The sequence below is a fragment of the Ictidomys tridecemlineatus genome, chromosome 10 (assembly GCF_052094955.1).
Source record: "Ictidomys tridecemlineatus isolate mIctTri1 chromosome 10, mIctTri1.hap1, whole genome shotgun sequence".
Classification (NCBI taxonomy): Eukaryota; Metazoa; Chordata; class Mammalia; order Rodentia; family Sciuridae; genus Ictidomys; species Ictidomys tridecemlineatus.
The window spans coordinates 26619276-26637750 of NC_135486.1; the positions used below are offsets into that span (position 1 = coordinate 26619276).

At 33.3% G+C, this 18475-nt stretch overlaps 2 protein-coding genes across 7 annotated transcripts in view; one reads left to right on the top strand and one right to left on the bottom strand.

Moving 5' to 3' along the window:
• Crb1 (crumbs cell polarity complex component 1) overlaps nucleotides 1-9984 on the top strand; it is a 219533-nt gene extending 209549 nt beyond the window's left edge. For 4 of the 5 annotated variants that reach the window (XR_013426457.1, XR_013426458.1, XM_021729895.3 and 1 more), the window contains one exon: nucleotides 541-958. Coding sequence is in view for 1 of the 5 variants with exons in the window: in XM_078022529.1 (XP_077878655.1) it covers nucleotides 541-597 (57 nt within the window). In the remaining 4 variants the exon portion in view is untranslated. Of the gene's footprint in view, nucleotides 1-540; nucleotides 959-6048 lie in introns of those variants that run through there. The other variant, XR_013426459.1, reaches the window with a different exon arrangement.
• Nucleotides 770-18475, bottom strand: part of Dennd1b (DENN domain containing 1B) — a 221848-nt gene continuing 204142 nt past the window's right edge. For both annotated transcript variants that reach the window (XM_078022530.1, XM_078022531.1), the window contains 3 exons: nucleotides 8354-8433; nucleotides 7193-7409; nucleotides 770-6219 (listed from right to left, as the gene is read on the bottom strand). In XM_078022530.1, coding sequence (XP_077878656.1) covers nucleotides 5686-6219; nucleotides 7193-7409; nucleotides 8354-8433 — 831 coding nt within the window. In that variant the 3' untranslated portion in view covers nucleotides 770-5685. The remainder of the gene's footprint in view (nucleotides 6220-7192; nucleotides 7410-8353; nucleotides 8434-18475) is intronic.

Consider the following 18475-nt stretch of genomic DNA (forward strand, 5'->3'; position numbering starts at 1 on the left):
TTGTGACCAATTTTATTATATATCTGCATTCTTGGGTACTTTATGGTAATGTAGAATTCATCCAATATTTATTTTTTTTTCATATTTAAAAGTCCCAAAGCAATACTTTTATACACAATGTCTTCCCAATAGTAGTCAACTTTGGAGATGATTTATACTGTAGCCTCAAGGATGCAAGAATCTCAATGCTTAGTAAGTTTTTACAGATACCTGTTATCATGTTGAGCATAAAGCTCAAGATCTTCAGTTCTTTGAAATAACTCTTCATCTAAAGCAAAAGCTTTGGAAAAGTTCACTTTTGAACCCTTCATGCCACCTTTTGTAAAAAAGCTTTATGTGTTTTAAGTTGTAAGATTCATGCAGTTTCTATTTTTTGCTGTTTTAGGCATGGCTAAATCATAACATATTTTTAAAATCTAATTTTTGGTATGTGATTATTTCTCAAAATAACCTATGAAAACTATGTCTAAAGGTTGGTGACTTGACACATGCAGTGCATTTAACATGCACAGTGTTCTAAACTGGCTCTGTTCTAAACAGCATATCATCAACCAGAAGGTGGATTCATTAATGGATCTCAACAAGGCTCTCATCTGAGAACTGAAATAGCAGAGATGAAGAGACGTACATGTTTGTCATATCAAAGAGGTAATCATTTGCAACTTTACAACCTTCTAAGATAAAAGATTGTATATCTTCAATTACTTCATTAAACTAAAATGTGGCTTGAAAAAACATAGCCTACTGGATACAAAGCATTCTGTTAACATTGCTGTTGAGTACCTTGTTTTATTTATTTATTTTTTGGTATATTTGCATATCACATCCAGGGCTACAAATTTTCCACAGTGCTTTCTGCCTCTTTCAAGTATAATAAAAGTAGAAATCTATAGAAGCTCTAAGGTTAAACAAACTGTACATTATACAAAAATTAACTTAATTTACACACAGTTAAAAAGTATTGGCAATGCCCTTTATAAATTTTAGCAAAGATTCATCACAAATGATGTTACAATCTATATACGTGGTCATCACCATACAAATGCCATTTAAATTTATGTGGTGCAGAACAGACTTATGTGTTAAGTGTACTCACATAGAATCAACACTTTGTCCCATAAACATTTCTTTTAAAGTAACAGTATTGGTAATCTAAGGTACAGGATTTTCTTATTGCATATTTATTGATGCTGAGGCAGTTAGTTATGATACAATAATGCAATATCCATAATTATTTTAAATTAAAAAAACATTTTTCTCGCCAACAATATAAAGAATATTTTTTCCTAAAATCACACAGAACATTGCTACATACAATTTTACACAAATACTGAAAGACATGACCTTAAGGCATCTGCTAGAAAAGCAGATGTGCATATTTATATATTAACTAAATTATAAAAGAAAAAAAATATTGCACAAAATCCTATTATTTTGTAAAATAAAATACATCTCGGTCTAAATGTACATAATTCTGTATTCCTTAACCAGATCATAATGTTAACTGCTTTGCTCAAAACCAATCTGGCTTTTAAAGAAGTTTTGTGAAACATGCACTAACCATATTACTGGGCTCCACATAGATAAAATGTCAGTACTGACACAAGGTTTCTAAAAACTCTTTCCTATATTAAAAATTGCTCTGGGGGAATTAAACTTGGAGATTCATCTTACATTCCTGAATTTATATTCTCATTTACAAATATTTTCTTAGATTCAGATTCTTTGATGCTAAACAAAATGTAGTTCTCATTAGAAAACTTATTCATGAAAGTAATCAATCTGAATTTTCAAATAAAGAATGAAGGTCTACCAATTATAAGAATATTCAGTTTTCTCCTCTTGTTCAGGATCTACTTCATCATTTTATTTAATAAACAATTCATTAGATTTCCTGGATTCTAGTATTAGAATATTAGCATAAAATCCTAATAACAGCATTGTCACTTAGTTTAATTTAAATGGAAGGACCTGTTTCTAGAGAATGCTATTATAAAGATAAGAGAAAAAAGTAAAAACTGGATTTTTTAAAAAGTTAAATTATTTATTTATTCTAAGTTGTTATATATGAGGCAGAATGCAAGTCATTTCATATTACAAAAACTGGATTCTTATCAACATGATTGGATTCTCGTCCACACCCTCACTTCTTACTAAACTGAATAAAAGGCCCTAAGCATGGAAAAGGAGCATCATTCCCCACAGAGGAATAAGCCACTTGTTTATCTGAGAGAAAATCAGTTAAACAAGGACAATCAGTCTCTGAAAGATATCTTAGCAGCATTATTATAATTAGCATAATGATTAGGAAAGTTAATGAAATCAGATATGGTACTTTAGTTCTGTACTTAGAACATGCTTTAGATTAAGCAGGTATTAAAAAAAAGAACATCTTTCTTGACTTTTGAATCTTAGGCTGATAACTTCTAAGCAAAGCACATTATTATATTATTATTTCAATACTTTTGCGATTCCTTTCAGAGCAAGAACAATCTTAATGATTTTATTTCCCCTGTACCTTCAGTTATCGTACCTTGTGACTGGTTTAAAAAGTCCATATTTTTAAAACGAAGAAGTTATTAGTTTTAAGTTGGAAAAATAATCATGCTTTATTTTGGTGCCTAAGATTTGCTAAAGTAATTAATCATAAAAATATGCCAGTTAGCAACATTTTCACTAAACAAAACAACAGCCGCTAAATTTATATACTATTTCTCTATTTCCCTGAAAGACCATGGATGCAATCTAAGGGCAAAACAATAAAAGCTACAGCAAGATTCAGGAAGAGTCATGACTCAGTTTAGAGGTCATATAAATGATCACATCACAAAATCAAAAGTCTTTAAGTTTATATAATTTTGCTAAAGAGGAGGTGCTGTGTTTTTTTTTTGAAAAAATTTCAAACAGGGAATTTTTGTAATCTGGTTTAGTTACAACAGAAAATATGGGCACAGTAGAAAATAAAACTTATTTATTTCAGAATTCATGCTAATTTCACTTCATTTGCAGTATATCTACCTAAATATTGGGAAGCTAGTTTAAAAGCAGACTCAGTACTCAGAACTTTAATGTTTTGAGATGCCAAAATCTGCTAATGGTCTTCTGTATTTTTTTCAGAAATAACAGGTAGAATTTTGTTTTTGCTTTTGTCTTTAACAGAGTAAAACATCTAATTTTGTATGTAAAAATAAGGCACAAATCACTTGAAAATTCCTTAAGACAATTAACGTTATTTGTAAATGGCTAAATATCTTCAAAACAACATAGTATTAGAGCCAAACATGTTGTGAGATGACTGAAAGTTAGAAAAAGAACATAAATTTCTGTGGCCATGCTATTTATTAAGAAGTCAATTGACACCCCAATCTGGTCTGTTACACTCATCATCATCTCACTCTTCAGACTGAGTTCGGAAGGAGAAAAAAAAAAAAAACCTCATTTCAAAATTTGTATTAAAAGATGACTTTGTATTCTTTCACAAATAATGGAGCATTTGCCAAGCAGATTAACCATCAGAGTAGCCTTTTTTACTTCTCAGTTAGAACAGCTCTTCTGATATATGGAATTTTTTATTGCATATTTCAATAAAGTAAACTGGAATTTGAAATGAACATATAAAGGCAAAATTTGACAAGAACTCTAAATCTTACTTTTATGATAAAGATTAAAAACTTTTTCCTTAATATTAGAACCCATTCTTATAAGGAAAACAAGATTCATCTTCTTTTACAATTACGAATGATTAATCATCCTGATTACAATATACTCCTTTAATTTTGGAATGTAATTTTTAAAAAAACTGACCTGAATAAATAATTTTAAGCAATGTTTTACACAAACCTACTTTTAGATTTTTAACTGAAATTATACTTCTTCAGTAAATATTTGCAGTGGTGTCTTACTAGAGTTCTTGAATGGTTTCTCATACATTTTTTTCTTTAAAAAGAGGTATTTTTAAAAGAAAATAATCATGACTGAGGCTACAGAAAATAGATACACAGAGATAAATTAGCCATAACATCACTAGTCTGCCTTACCATGAAGTAATTATGTAATTTAAATGAATTCCAAAGCTTAATAGTAAATTTGTGGGAGACAAATTTCCCATGAAGAATTCCAAATGATTTATTCCAATAACCCTCTGCCTAAAGGAGATGAAGCCTAACTCCTTAAGAGTGGGAGATTTGTAGTGACTTCCTTCCAAAGTCCACAGTGTAGAAAGGGGGTTGAAGAGTAAATTAATGTTGGAGAAGCCTGACAAATGTTACTTCAGTCAGGTTATCAACATCAACATCCACAAAACATGTTGATATAATGTGATGAAAATGACACTTTATTTCTGTGACCTGTTCCCCCCAAACCCATAATCCTACTGTGATTAGGAGGGAAAAAAAATCAAACAAATTCCAAGAGGGGTACCCTGAAATATATCTGACCACTACTTCTCAAAACTGTCAAGGTCATCAAAAACAAGAAAAGTTTAAGATAAACTGCCACAGCCAAGAATAGCCTAAGGAAAACATGACAAATAAATGTAATATGGTGTCCTGGATGGGATGCTAGAACAGAAAGCATCCGTTAAGGAAAAACTGCAGAAATCTTAATAATGTATGGACTATCAATACTGGTTCATAATTATGGCAAATATATTCCACCAAAGTGAGATGTTAATAATCTAGGAAACTGAGTACAGGGCTATTGTGGGAACTCTCTGCACTGTCTTTGCAATTTTTCTATAAATCTAAAACTTCTATATACAAAATCAGTTATTTGAAAAAAAAATAAATCTGAGATAATGATATGAAGCATTTTGATGGAAAATGATTAGCTAAGAAAAAAGACATGAAAATTTTAGTCTGGACAAGTTTACATTGCATTTGGCCTTCTTGCAGTGAACCCCTAGCTAGCAAAGGCATACACAGAGACTGTAAATGCTGTACATGTCTCATTTGTAAACAGAAGTCATTAACTTCACATTGCAATTCAGCACTTCATATATTTCACTGAGTGAAAGGTAAATTTATAGCTTTATATCTTTTGGAAAACATGGCTACAGTGTCCTTATAAAAGCAAATTAAATATTTCCACAAGAGAGCTTTTCAGCCTTAAAAAATGAATTTTGATTTTAAATTGATGAATAGAAAAAGGCATTATTGCTCTGAAGGACAAATAACTTAGCTCTCAAAGTTTACATGTAATTTCATACATTATTAAAGTATGCTTAATATAGTTTTAAGATTAAGGCAATTAGTGGGTTAACGATTTCATCAGTTTCAGGCTAGTTTTGACATCCTGATCAGGTTCATGCTCAACCAGATTAGTACAATAGCTACTGGTTATATGCAAGAATTATATATGCATACTTAGTTTAAATAAATGAATGGCATTTAAGCACCAAATACTGGGAAATCATATGTTCAATACTTACTTTAGACATACATACAAACTAGTACCTGATTTAATAGCACAGTAGACGAATTCACTTTACATTTTAAAATCGATGGATAACATACATATCCACAAGATGAACAAGTGGGGGAAATGTTTGTTCCAAATAAAAAAAAATTAAATAGTAGCAAGAGTTATCATTCCTACAAATGATTTTGTTTACTACATAAATTTCAGGCAATCCCAAAATGTTTCCATAGAAGCTTAGATGCAAGTGAATGACCCTTAATTGGTGACTTAAGCTTGGTTTCCCCTTGTACTTTCTTCTGAAATGGTTAAACCTTGTTGGAAGTCAGATGACATGTGACATAATGACACTACTTCATGGAGCAGTCCAATATCTTCTGAAGTTGTTTTGACTTTCCCTTCTTTCTCCCAAGGAACGAAAGTAGATGGACATTGCCCAAGGCTGGGCGCAAGCAGATCATCTGAAATCTGGCTTAGTGTTTCTTTCTTTTCTCTTCTTCCTTTATCAGTCTGGGATACTTCAGTGACAGCTATTGGAAAACTCAATCCTGCAGTAAGATCTGGCTTTTCCACCACAGTAGGGCTACTCATATTGTCAGCACTGAGGTGTTTTTCACTGTTTTCCTCTTTTAGGATGAAGAGAGAATCTGTCAAGCCACTAGAGGAAACCCTCTTCCTGGGAGATGGAGGGAGGTGTTTACCATGGAGAGCACTATCATCCTGCCCGAGATTCCACTCTGTTTGATCACCAGAACCACCACATAGGAGAGCCAGGTTATTCTCACTAGGAGCATTGGATTTATTCTGAAAGAATAACAAATTCAGAACACTTTTAATAAGATCACAGCATTACTTTAGCAGCATTTTTTCCATTTTGAAATCAATGTTCATATCTTTCAAGACTGGCAACTTGAAGTTCTTCCCAGGGGGAATTATAGCACTGACAGTTATTCTGACACCTCTAAATTGTTCTATGAACAGGAATGAAATGTGATGGACTTTGGTCTCTATGTCTTTATAATTGTCACCTGTCAAATTCAAACTAGACTATATAATTCATGCCAAGTTCTGGAGTCTCTTACAATCAGAACAGGGTTGCCATTGCTCATACTATTATCCTTCATGTACTTAAAGCATTTATTCAATTGTTTTTATTTTTAATTTTTTTTAATACTAGGAATTGAACCTGGAGGCATTTAATCACTAAGCCATATTCCCAAAGCCCTCCCCCTCCTTTTTTAATGTTAGAGTTGCTGTGGGCCTCCCTGAGTTGCTGAGGCTGACTTTGAACTCACAATCCTCCTGCCTCAGCCTCCTGAGTTGCTGTGATTCCAGGTGTGCAACACTGTGCCTGGCTTTAGTTCAATTTTGTTTAAAACACCATTCATTTTGAAAGTAAGAAGATGGAAAATGACTCAAAAAATCCATTTATTGTACTTTTCTGAAAACCCAGGAAGTAAAATAAAAAGATAGAAACACTTAACATTTTAAAAATTCCCCCAAAGAAGACAACTATAAAATTAGATTATAAAAAAAATTACTTCCAGACAAAAAATTCAATTAATAGTAATAATCACCAGAATTAGGTAAGTGTAAGGGAAAATATAGGAATTTTATTATTAGAAATAATTCTTAGTGATTAAATTATACCAGTTTTGAGGTTTGAACACCTATTTAGAGGTTAAATGCTTCCACCAACTAAGATTATAAGATCAGTCAATCACAGCAAGGGCAAGAATGTTTTCATTTACTTTTATAAGCTGAATGGTCAACTAACCGTAGGTTTGTAATCAATATCATCCATTGATCTAAAGAAATCCAAGCTCTTTGCAGCTGCCAGCTTTCCTTGATCTGAGCTATGTGTGCTCAGTGTGTCGAGGATTTCTCCTAACAAGTCCATTTCACCTGGATAAGGAATCATTGCTTTTGTTTCAACAGAGTCATCACTTTCATAAAAATAAGTAGAAACTTCCTCACCATCTTCAGAAGATAACCTGGAGAAAATAAAACATGCAGTAGTAGGTGGACACCCTAAGATGCTGTGTCTCAGCTCACCAACCACATTCAATCAATGAGATGGTTTTAAATCCATAGCAGTATTTCACAGTGGAACAACACAAAACCAATAACTGGTTCATGGTCAAACTAATTGTTCTTAGTTATTTATGCACCAATTCAAGTACTGGAAATTTAAGAACCAAAAGTTTATGGTACCTTAGCCATCTAGAAGCAGCAGGGCTTTTCACAGCATTTAATCCTGTGGGATTTGGGCCCTTTACCTTAGAAATATTAGCATGAACACTTAGAAAGTTTGTAATAGCCCAAGTTCACTTTCAATATTTTTATATGGTTTTCCTTCTATTTACTCACTTATTTTATAGAGAAATGCATATTTTTATATAAAACATTTATTTAATGTAGAGAAATACTATTTTGTCATTCCCAAATATCAAAATTATTAAGAAGTCTACACTATTATTTTCCTTGCCTAATATTATAATTGATTTTAACATTTGTACTAAATTTTTCTATTCTGATATTATCCTGTACTGAAATGTCTCACTCAATTCAACTTGATTATCACCTTTCCTCACATTTAAACTTGCTCCTTTCAGCATAAGGGTAAGAGCCTAATTTAGGTGTCTTCTTTATTTTTATCTTTACCTTTATCTTTATGTCTTCTTTATCACCATCCCAGATAGTAAAGTCTCTAGACATTGCTGCTTTCCAAGAACAAGGTATTTCAGGCCTGTCTTTCTTTCCTGTCCCAAGACATTCTCCACAAAGTTCCCAAGAGCACTGTTTACTTTTGCGGAAGGACACTGCAAGGGAGTAAAACCTGAGCTCCAGGAGTGTGCATTCTTTGAGACATCCTTTGTAGCCTAAGGCTTTGCTACCAAGCCATGCCCTGGGTAGGACACCACATTCCATGACTTACTTGCTTGCTCTTTCAATGTCGTCCTCCTCATCGTCATATAGAACACCATCAAGGCTCTTAAGAGGCCTTTTTAAGCGTGCCTACAAAGAAATTGAACAATAAAATGACTTTCAGAGTTTAAAACAAATATCTTTAGTAAATTTTAAAGTAACAATGTGATTTTATCAGGAACATTTTCAAAAGAAAGTTTTTGGAGGTTACCCAGTAACTTGGCAAACAAGGAAAGAAGAAATGAAAGAAAACAGTTGGTATTCATCTCAACACTTAATAGTTCTACAAATTAATAATGAAAAATAAATCAGTGGACTGAACACACACAAGCACACAGTTGCACAGCTCTTGATTTACGTATTAACAATCATCAGTATTTGTCTAACTTGTCTTTCTTTTATTCCCTGCTCCTACTCCTCCCCCTCTCCAAGTATTTTAGAGCAGTACTTCTCAATCCTTAGTGTGTACAGAAATCTTTTAGCAATTTATAAAAAGATAAATGTAGGTTCTGGTTCAACAGAGACTCTGGGGGTTTTGAGAGTTCTCATGACTTATGATAACCACTGACTAAATCCATCATTTCTTTAGGAACTGCAGAATTATGCTTTTCTAGAGCATTCCTTCTATATTAATTTCAGGGCATTCTCTAAAGAACAACTTTCTGTAGCTATCCCAAAGTGCAATGTGCATGGGAAAAGAGAGGATAAATCACCAACTGTTTCATTTTATTTAACAATTTTTAGAGTAATGAGTTAGTTCTCTTAACAATTTCTAAAAGTGAGCCATAAGGACTTTTTATAAGCATGACATATATTGTAATATGGTTCAATACACCATAGTTATTATTATTCTTGGTGTTCAAACTGCCCCATTTTTTAAATTTAAACCATAATTTGTGTGTGTGTGTGTGTGTGTGTGTGTGTGTACAAGTACCAGGGATTGAACCCAGGAGTGCCTAGCCACTAAGCACCCTAGCCCTTTTTTATTTTTTAAATATTGAGACAAGGTCTCACTAAGTTGCTTAGTGCCACATGCTAAGTTGCTGAAGCTGGCTTTACACTTGTGACTTCCTGGCCTCAAGACTCCCAAGCACAGGGATTACAGGTGTGTGCTACCACACTTAGCTACACCATGATTTTGATTTAAAAATAGCCTTTATCTTTTAGAGATAGAACCTGAAACATTTACAGATTAAATTATATACTGTTGGTTTTCTTTTTTTTAAAGATAGAAGAGAGAGACACACACACACAGAAAGAGAGAGAGAGAGAGAGAGAGAGAGAGAGAGAGAGAGAGAGAGAGAGAGAAAGAGAGAGAGAGAATTTTTTAATATTTATTTTTTAGTTCTCGGCAGACACAACATCTTTGTTTGTATGTGGTGCTGAGAATCGAACCCGGGCCTCACGCATGCCAGGAGAGCGCACTACCGCTTGAGCCACATCCCCAGCCCGATATACTGTTGGTTTTCTACTTCAAAATAATACAGTGGTGGAAGAAGGAGCATGCATGAGCTGACCCTGAGTTGACTGTTACTGGAAGTACATGAAAGAAACCTGGGAAATATTAATAAGTGTCTCTTTACTACTATACATGTTTGAAATATTTCAAAATAAAACTTTAAAAAATTATCCCATCCTTCATCAGTGGTAGCTCTTTAAAGTTGGTTCCTGTGTTCTTGACATAATCTCAGAAAAGATTCCTAGTTTTTCTAAGTGGAAAATGACATTTAAAGGCCAGAATCTGTATGTTTTAGTTGCTTAAGAATGCATGCTATTGTTTGAGACAGGCAACAGTGAACATGAATGTGTACACTTCAGCCATGAAACCACAGAGAAATAATTTTCTGTCTTCTCATTTTTATTTTCCAACCCAGATAACTGCCTTTATTGCACCCAAAATTAATAAGCAAGTTTCTGCAACCTATAGCACTGATCTATTCTTCTCTACTCCTCTAAGTTCCCTGTAAGGCTGGTGATTATAAATATATTTGGGGAGGGACCAGGGTGCATGTAGCTCAGTGGTAGAGTGCTTGCCTAGCCCATACCAGGCCCTGAGTTAATCCCTACTACTGCAAAAGAAAAAAAGAAAGAAAAGAAAAGAAAAGAAATAAAGGGGATGACCTAAAACCATAGTATCACTTTACTATCATACTACTTTAAGTTGGAGGTTTATGAGTTAAGTGAAAATTTGCAGAATCACCACTCACAACATTATTTCTTTGGGGAAAATATATTTCATCCCCCAACTCACAAAATATACTACAATTCTTTATTTCTAAAGACAAGACATTATTATTGCATTGAATCCCGTATACAGCATTATGCCAGCCAGGTGGTCTTACATTTAACTTTTTGATGAAAGAAATCAAAATTAAAACTAAATGAGCAAAACTATAAGAAACCTGGGACTTTATGTTGCTATTTGTTAATATCATTAGAATTTAAGAACTAATAGAAGAGGATTATCAGAAAATAAATATATAACAATATATAGAGTATTTTATAAAGCATTCTCACATATATACGGGGTTAGGTCCTGGGAATACAGAGTTGAATTAATTAAATTCTTCCATTAAGCACTCACTTAGTGTCTAAAGGACTGTATAAGAAATCTGGAATAATACCCACATAGGCTTCATAATCGACCCAAAGTCACACACAGTCAAAAATAGGAACCAGAAAACCGAATCCATGTCGTTCTCTGTTGTGTTCCAAATCCTTAGATCATTTTCTTCCCTAATAGTTTACTTTATATCCTACAGCTTCCTGCATATATTGTAGATGATTTTATTTCAATTCCAACTTTTTAAAAAATGAAGCTACTATTTTTTTTCCAAAATCTGTAGCATCAAAGTCATAATGTGGGCTTCATAAGCACATCTGAATTAGGATTTCATATTTCCTACCTAAACCAGGGTTCATCACTTCTATATAGGAATGGTATTAAACAGTGTATCCTGTGATCAATTTCCAAAACATAATTATAATTAGAAAGAAAAAACTGATTAATATATTAATAATTTTCTATGACTGTTAACCTTTGTCTAACAGAACTAGAGAGTTTTGCATCTGCTAGCATTTCAATATTTCCAACGACCTATGGACTGTCCTTTGTATTATCTCACTGGTTTCCTCACTAATTATAGTTTTATTTTTTGATAATAGTTATCCTTTTTTGTAGGCAGTTAATGTTTTCTGAGTAAATGAGTATCATACAAAGTAGGTAGTTTCTGTTGAGTATTTATTCAATGAGTTAAACAACTAGTAAGAAAATACCCTACTGACTGACTTACATAAGCACTTTAAGGATCCATGAGGTATAGATGACTGTTATATTCATTCCTTCAACAAAGATTAAAGAAATGCCTTCCATGTGCCAGGTACTGGGCTAATGCTAGAGGAACAAAGAAGAAGGCTCTCTGCCCTCATGGGTATTACCTTCTAGTAAATTACACATTAATTAAAGTGAATAATCATACAAATAAGCATAAAATTATGACTAAAATTAACTTGTACTAAGCTGTGATTGCAACAAAAACACTTTGACCTAACCTGAGAGGTCAAAGGAAGTCTTTCTCTGAAAGATTTTTTGAGTTGAGCTCTCAACAGTTAGCTGGTTTTAATAAGATGATGGTAATAGTTAACAATACATACAAAGTCTCTGTGGTGGGACCATCAGGGAAAGTGGTATGCTGTGAATTAACTTGGTACATAGGGCTCCTCAAAGGGTCCATTAAACTTTGCAGTTACCTTTTTGATCACTAGATGGCAGACACACTCTAAAAAGGCAAAAGGCTGGAAAAATTTAAATTCATGGTGGTTATATGGAAGTGGAGGAGGTCAGAGATCTAGCAAGCAAGTGAGAACTTGGTGGGATAGGCAAGGAATATACCCTAGACTTGTAGGTCCAGATTATAAAGAATACCATTAAAAGCTACTTAATCAAATCTTAATTGAGAACCTACTGAAAGCAAGGTAGTAAGCCATGACTCTTAGCATCTCTTCCTTTATAAACATTCACTAAGCACCTAGGGCATGCAAGCTATTTTCTTCAATGCTATGAGTCATATAAAAGAAATGAAAAAGATATTTCTTCTTCAGAAGACATTTAAAAGTACAAGACAAAAATGCTTAAATCCTGAATGTAAGATTTAAAAACTTACTCTTCTCATTGCATGAATGTAATTCAATTAAGACTTTGACAGCATAAATGAAAACTTATGTAAATTACTGACCAGACATTATTTAAAGTAATTATGTAATTCTAGTTATAATTAATGTCAAATAGAAACATTCTTAATAATGAAAAGATAGGTTCAGTGTATAGACTAGTAATGCTAACAATATAGAACTGCAATTACATACTAACAATACAAACAATAGTAAATTCTTGGATCAAGTAAGGAGGTATAGAATCTTCTGAAGTGTGTTTGCTTTAGCTGCTCATCTACTAAAACTGAAATAATAAAAAGTTTCTGGTCTAACACTGGGTTATACTAACACAAGTTACATAGAGGATGTGTTATTAGCAACTGTCTTGGAAACCAGTACTATACAAAATAAAGGCACATTTTGGGGATGTAAAAACACTCATAAAAATGAAATAAAGAATATATATCACTTTGATACAAAAGATTAAAATGAAACAGGAAACAAGATGTCATACATCTTCAATCAGACTCCTACAGGTTCTGAACACACATAACCATAAAATTAAATTCTGCTTCCATGAAAATGTAAAACACACATCTAGAATATATGAAAATTCATGAAGTCAATACTTGACTTGGGAAAATGTATTGAAAAAGAAAGGCTATCAGTACGGGATGAAAATTATTAGAGAAGATCCTACTAGAGAAGTTAAACATATAGCTAGAAATTGAATGAAACAGAGTTGGCTGATGAAGACGAGAAGAGAAACTATTTTATATGAAAGAAAAATCATAAGAAAACCATATATCTTTCAATTATAAAAAGACATGAAGTACATGTTACGATATGTACAAACCCTGAAAACATTATGCTAAATGAAAGAATTCAAACTCAAAAGTCATACATGTTATGATTCAGTTTATAGAAAATATCCAGTAGAGGGAAATCCATAGAGACAGAAAGCAGATTAGTGGCTGCAGAGGGGTGGTTGGGGATGGGTATGAGGGAGCTTAAGGAAGACAGTGTTTTTTTTCAGGGGATGATAAAAGCGTCTTCGGACTAAGTAGAGGTGGTAGTTACCCAACACTGTAAATGTGCTAAATGCCAATAAACTTTTTATTTATTTAAAAAAAAAGAAATGAAAAGAAAAAGAAAACCTTAGGGGTAGGACTAAGTTGCAAAACCATATAACTAAATGTCCAATGAAACCTCAAGAAGTAAGTCTTGTTTAGCTGATTAATAAAGCTAAATGTTTTCTTTCTTTTGACTATAATGGTCTCCAGAAAGTGTATCATCAGACTGTAGAAAGGTGAAAGAAGTCTTCCAGAAGCAACAAGGGCCAGGTGATCTGCAGTTACCATTTTGATCACTAGATGGCAGACAAATACAAATAAGGCAAACACAAGGTAAATTTAAATTCTTGGGCTGGGGTTAGATAGGGGAGAATATAGACAGATGAGCAAGAAAATGAAGAAAATGGAATTCTTATACTTCATAAAATTAAGGTGTTTTTAATACATGAATTATTGAAGGTAGATGTAATCTTTGCTACTGCCCCTAATTTGGAGTTGAGGCAAACTGTTGTCCAAAAGTTTCACTTTGCTTACCCCCAAGTCTGAAACAAATCTCTGAGTTTATGCATTTTTCATCCAAAGACAAAAATACCTGCATGAAGTGCTAGGAGAATAAATGGTGAATGTCACATGAGGCTAGGTCAGTAGGAAGATTCTGAAGTGGTCCTGACATGTTGAGGACCCTTTCCCAATTCTCCCAGATCACAGTGATTTCTTATTCTTCGTCAGCTTTATTCACTTTATTTCTACCACTCAAAGGTTACCTGGTATATGTTCCCTTGTAAAATCAGTATATCATTTTCAATTCATTCCTATCTTACCAAGCCCTTGAGACCAAGAATCTTATCTTTTAATTTCTTTTGCTTCTAATTCCACTTTCATCTGCAATGCAGAAAGCTGCAAGAGAATGCCACTCCCACTCTGACAATGAGAAAGGGCTGGAAAATCTAAAAAATAAATTGTAATCATTCTTGAGCCTCTCAGGGTCCTGAGCTGCCAGGTAACCAAATACACTGAATTTCATATATTTCAATCTCTTCAAAAGAGAGATGGGAGACAGGACCAATTTCACCATTTGCAAAGCACAAGGAAAGAGAAAACTGCCATATTACCAGGTAGGAAGAAATCTGCTAAAATTTTAATAGTCTTAGAGGCCAAGTACGGGCCAACATGTTAATTTTGAATAGCTGGGAATCTCAAAGACAAGGGGAGTTTGGCTCTTTTCCAAACATAAATGTCCATAATTTTGTTTGCTAATCAGGCTACCTCACCACCCAACGCTCATAAGCAAGACTGAGGTGAAGATGGGAGACTGAAGAGCTCCCTTACTGGTTCAGGTATGCAGGAGGTGACAAGCTCAACAACAAGTAGGAAGCCTCAATTTCTTTGAACATTCCTTCAGATCCAAAAGAGAAGCAAAATCTCTGTGTCTTAAGGAGGAACAAGAAACTCTCTTAAGCAAATGATTTTACATTGATACCAAGCAGAGGTCTATTCCACAAGGGAGGTACAGGTAACTCTCATCCACCCTGGATGAAATACAGACTGATGAAGTTTGTCTATCACAGGGAGATGGGAGAGGGGAGAGGGCTACTAAGACAGTCCACACCTGAAATAAAGGGGAACATAGTCCCCAAGACTGAAGCTGGATACAGCACAGAAAATCCCTACGGCCAGGACCAGGAAACAGCGGCTATGGAGGGTGAAAAACATGGAGGTTCCCCCTTCCCCATTAGCCCAGTATGGCTCAGATGTAAAAGGTCTGCTGACAGCTGAGAGTGAAGTAGGAACACTGAGAAAACCTAGTAACTGCACTGGCAGGGCTCCACCCTAAGGACAAGACAGCAACCCACTGAAGGAAATGATATCAACAAAAAAATCCAAATCCAGTGCAACTTCTGGTAGACTCAACCTCTTAAACTAACAGCATTACAGAAGAAGAATCTTGCCCATTTCTGGATGTAAACAATTTTTTGTACCCATGGGGCCCAGTACTCAATTAAGCATTATGAGACATGAGAAGAATAAAAAGGATAAACAACATATCTGAATAGATAGGCTGATAGCAGAGAGATGAAATCTATTTTTAAAAAGTGAAAATGATATGAAAAAAGAAACAAAAGAATATGAGAGTTGAATTGTTTTAATCAGCTCGTCAACAGACTGAAGAAAGACTCACTGAATTTCAAAACAGGTCAACACAAATTATTCAAACTGAAACACAAAGATTAAAGAAAGCAAGAAAAATGAAACAAAAAAAACTATCAGCAAAAAAGAGCTGAGGGGTATTATCAACCAGTCTAATTCATACTGCTTCTAAAACATAATAGGCATTAATTCTTCCTTTTTTATTTTTTCTGGTGGTTGTTGTTGTATTTGATAGAATGGAAATAATATTACCTCATATTTATGAAACTTCTAGTGAGTGCTGGAAGAACAAATTTTGTCAGTATATAACATCCACAATAATTTTATGGAAGTGAACATAATCATCACCATGTCATAGACCTGAAGGCTAAGAAGCTTGGGGAGCTCAGAAAAGTTGCTCAAGTTCATAAACCATCCAAGTGGTTTCTAACAACTGACGAGGGTGATGGTTAAAAAAGTAAAAGGGAGAGTACATGTCTTTTGAAGTGTTGAAAGGAAAATAGTACTTTATATTCTTTATCATATCACTTTTTATACATGAATATATGTTTATTTTTCTATGTTCTGTTCTGTAGCCTTAAGAAGTGTTTCAAACGTAACTGAATGTACAAAAAAAGAGTAAATGTCCTATATGTTGTGATGCTGCATTATATATAAAACTGTGTGCATATATTACATTTTGTCTCTTGAAAAAAAAAAGGTAAAAGGGAGAGTGAATACAAAGGTCAAAGGAGGAAAGGCTTTCTGAATTTGTAAATGAAAGTTCTCAGAAGCCACAAAGAGGTAAGTGATCTTGAGAACTGTCAATCAGCAGTCACTAGATATTCATATAGTTGAATTAAACTAGACTCCAGGATGGTATGTTTATTCTGTCCATATTGCACCACTAATTACATTAATAAAAGCTTATTTTAATTAATATTAAATTGTTCTAGTATTTGACTAAAGAAATACCTTTATTAGACAGAATGCTAGAAATCAGAACTAACCCCATTTATAGAGAGCTTTTTACTGAGCAGAGATTAGGAAGTTTAAAACCATCCTGGAAATGAAGTACTTTAGTTTCATTTCTCCATTGTTGATCAGAGACTACATAAAAATTCAACCCATGGCAACACTGCTGGGTACCCTAAGATGGTCTGTCACTGAAGTGTGTTAATAGGTGGAAAGAAGATCATTACTCGCAGGAGGTCTCATTATTCACCTGAGTGGGTATAAGAAACATGGCTGCAAACAATATTTTTAAGACAACTTTTAAAGGCTGTTTATATAACAAGTGATTATATCAACAATATTTAAAATACTTTGTTCCATAATTTTTGATCTTTAATATTTGAAAATGCAAATATTGCCAATGATCTTGCAGTAATTTTTTAGGGCCCGATTATTATTGGTCAGTATAAACACAGTTTTACAAGACTGATAAATAACATTCTCAAAGCAAAATAAATAAATATATCAGTAAACCTTTGATAAATGGCAATCTATTTCACCTTTGTTGACAGAGTTTCAATATTTCAACATTTAAAAAAGGGATCTTATACACGTCAAGTCCATTTGTCTTATATTCTCAATAAAACACAGAATTTGGTTTTCTTCATTAATTAATTTGAAGATGAACTTCTAGCTGGGATAAACAATTCAGAAGTCAGCATTAATCAACAGAAACATATTATTGCCAACCACTTTAATAAATTATGCTTTTAAAAAGGATTTAAAAATATTTGATTAGGAAAATAACTATGGATACATTTTACTTATCAAATTTATTACATCAATATATTAAGTGTATATATGTGCATGTGTGATACAGAGAGATTTAAAATGTTGTGTGTGTGTGTGTGTGTGTGTGTGTGTGTGTGTGTATGTTGAATATAGTCAAAATTTCAACAGACATTGCACTGATATTTTGGTCTCCGAATCAAATAACCAGTTTTTAAAGCATTTATTACAAATGTCAGAGACACTGATAAAGCCACAAAGCGAATAGATTTTTGTGAAATGACTAGTATTATATTCCAATGTTAGAAAAACCATAAAGAACTTTCAGAGAAGGCTGCAAACATAGTAGCCCTATTTTGTAATTGGCATGGGGGCACAGGCTAACTTAAGATATTTATGTATCATTCTACTGTTTAATGTTATGTATTAGAAAATATAACAATGTGTATAGATATAAATCAGGCTCAGATTATAATAAGATTCTATTATACTCCTGTAGTTATATATCTATTGACATTTCTGGCAATTTCCCTCTCAGGGGACACTAAAAGGCAGCAGGAGTAACCTCTACAAAGGAAATGACTGGCTTTTCCTTTCATCAACATTAACATTGATCTCTGACAAACTTTAAAAGCACTTCTCTACACAAAACCAGAGGAAAATCACCATTTCTTTATCCTAAGATGCCTGAGAGAAAATAAGAATTTGTCTGCAAAATTTAGTGGTTTTTTTTAATAGAGAGCTGTTGTTAATCAGAATGATACAAATTAAAGAGGTACTAGTTAAAAAAAAAAGAGTCTTCAAAAACTAATCTGGATGAAAAACAGGGAGGAGAAATATGTTTTGTGATTCCACATAAAGAGTGGTAATATTCATTAAGTACCTTTATTTTTGTTGGGAAGATTCTGTAATAAATAATAGTTGTTTGTGACAATAAATTTGAAGGGTAAGATTATAACATTAGGGAGTTACATTTTAAAATATTTCAAAATGTATATGGAATATGTTTATATAATTAGTATTATTTTTCATTATTT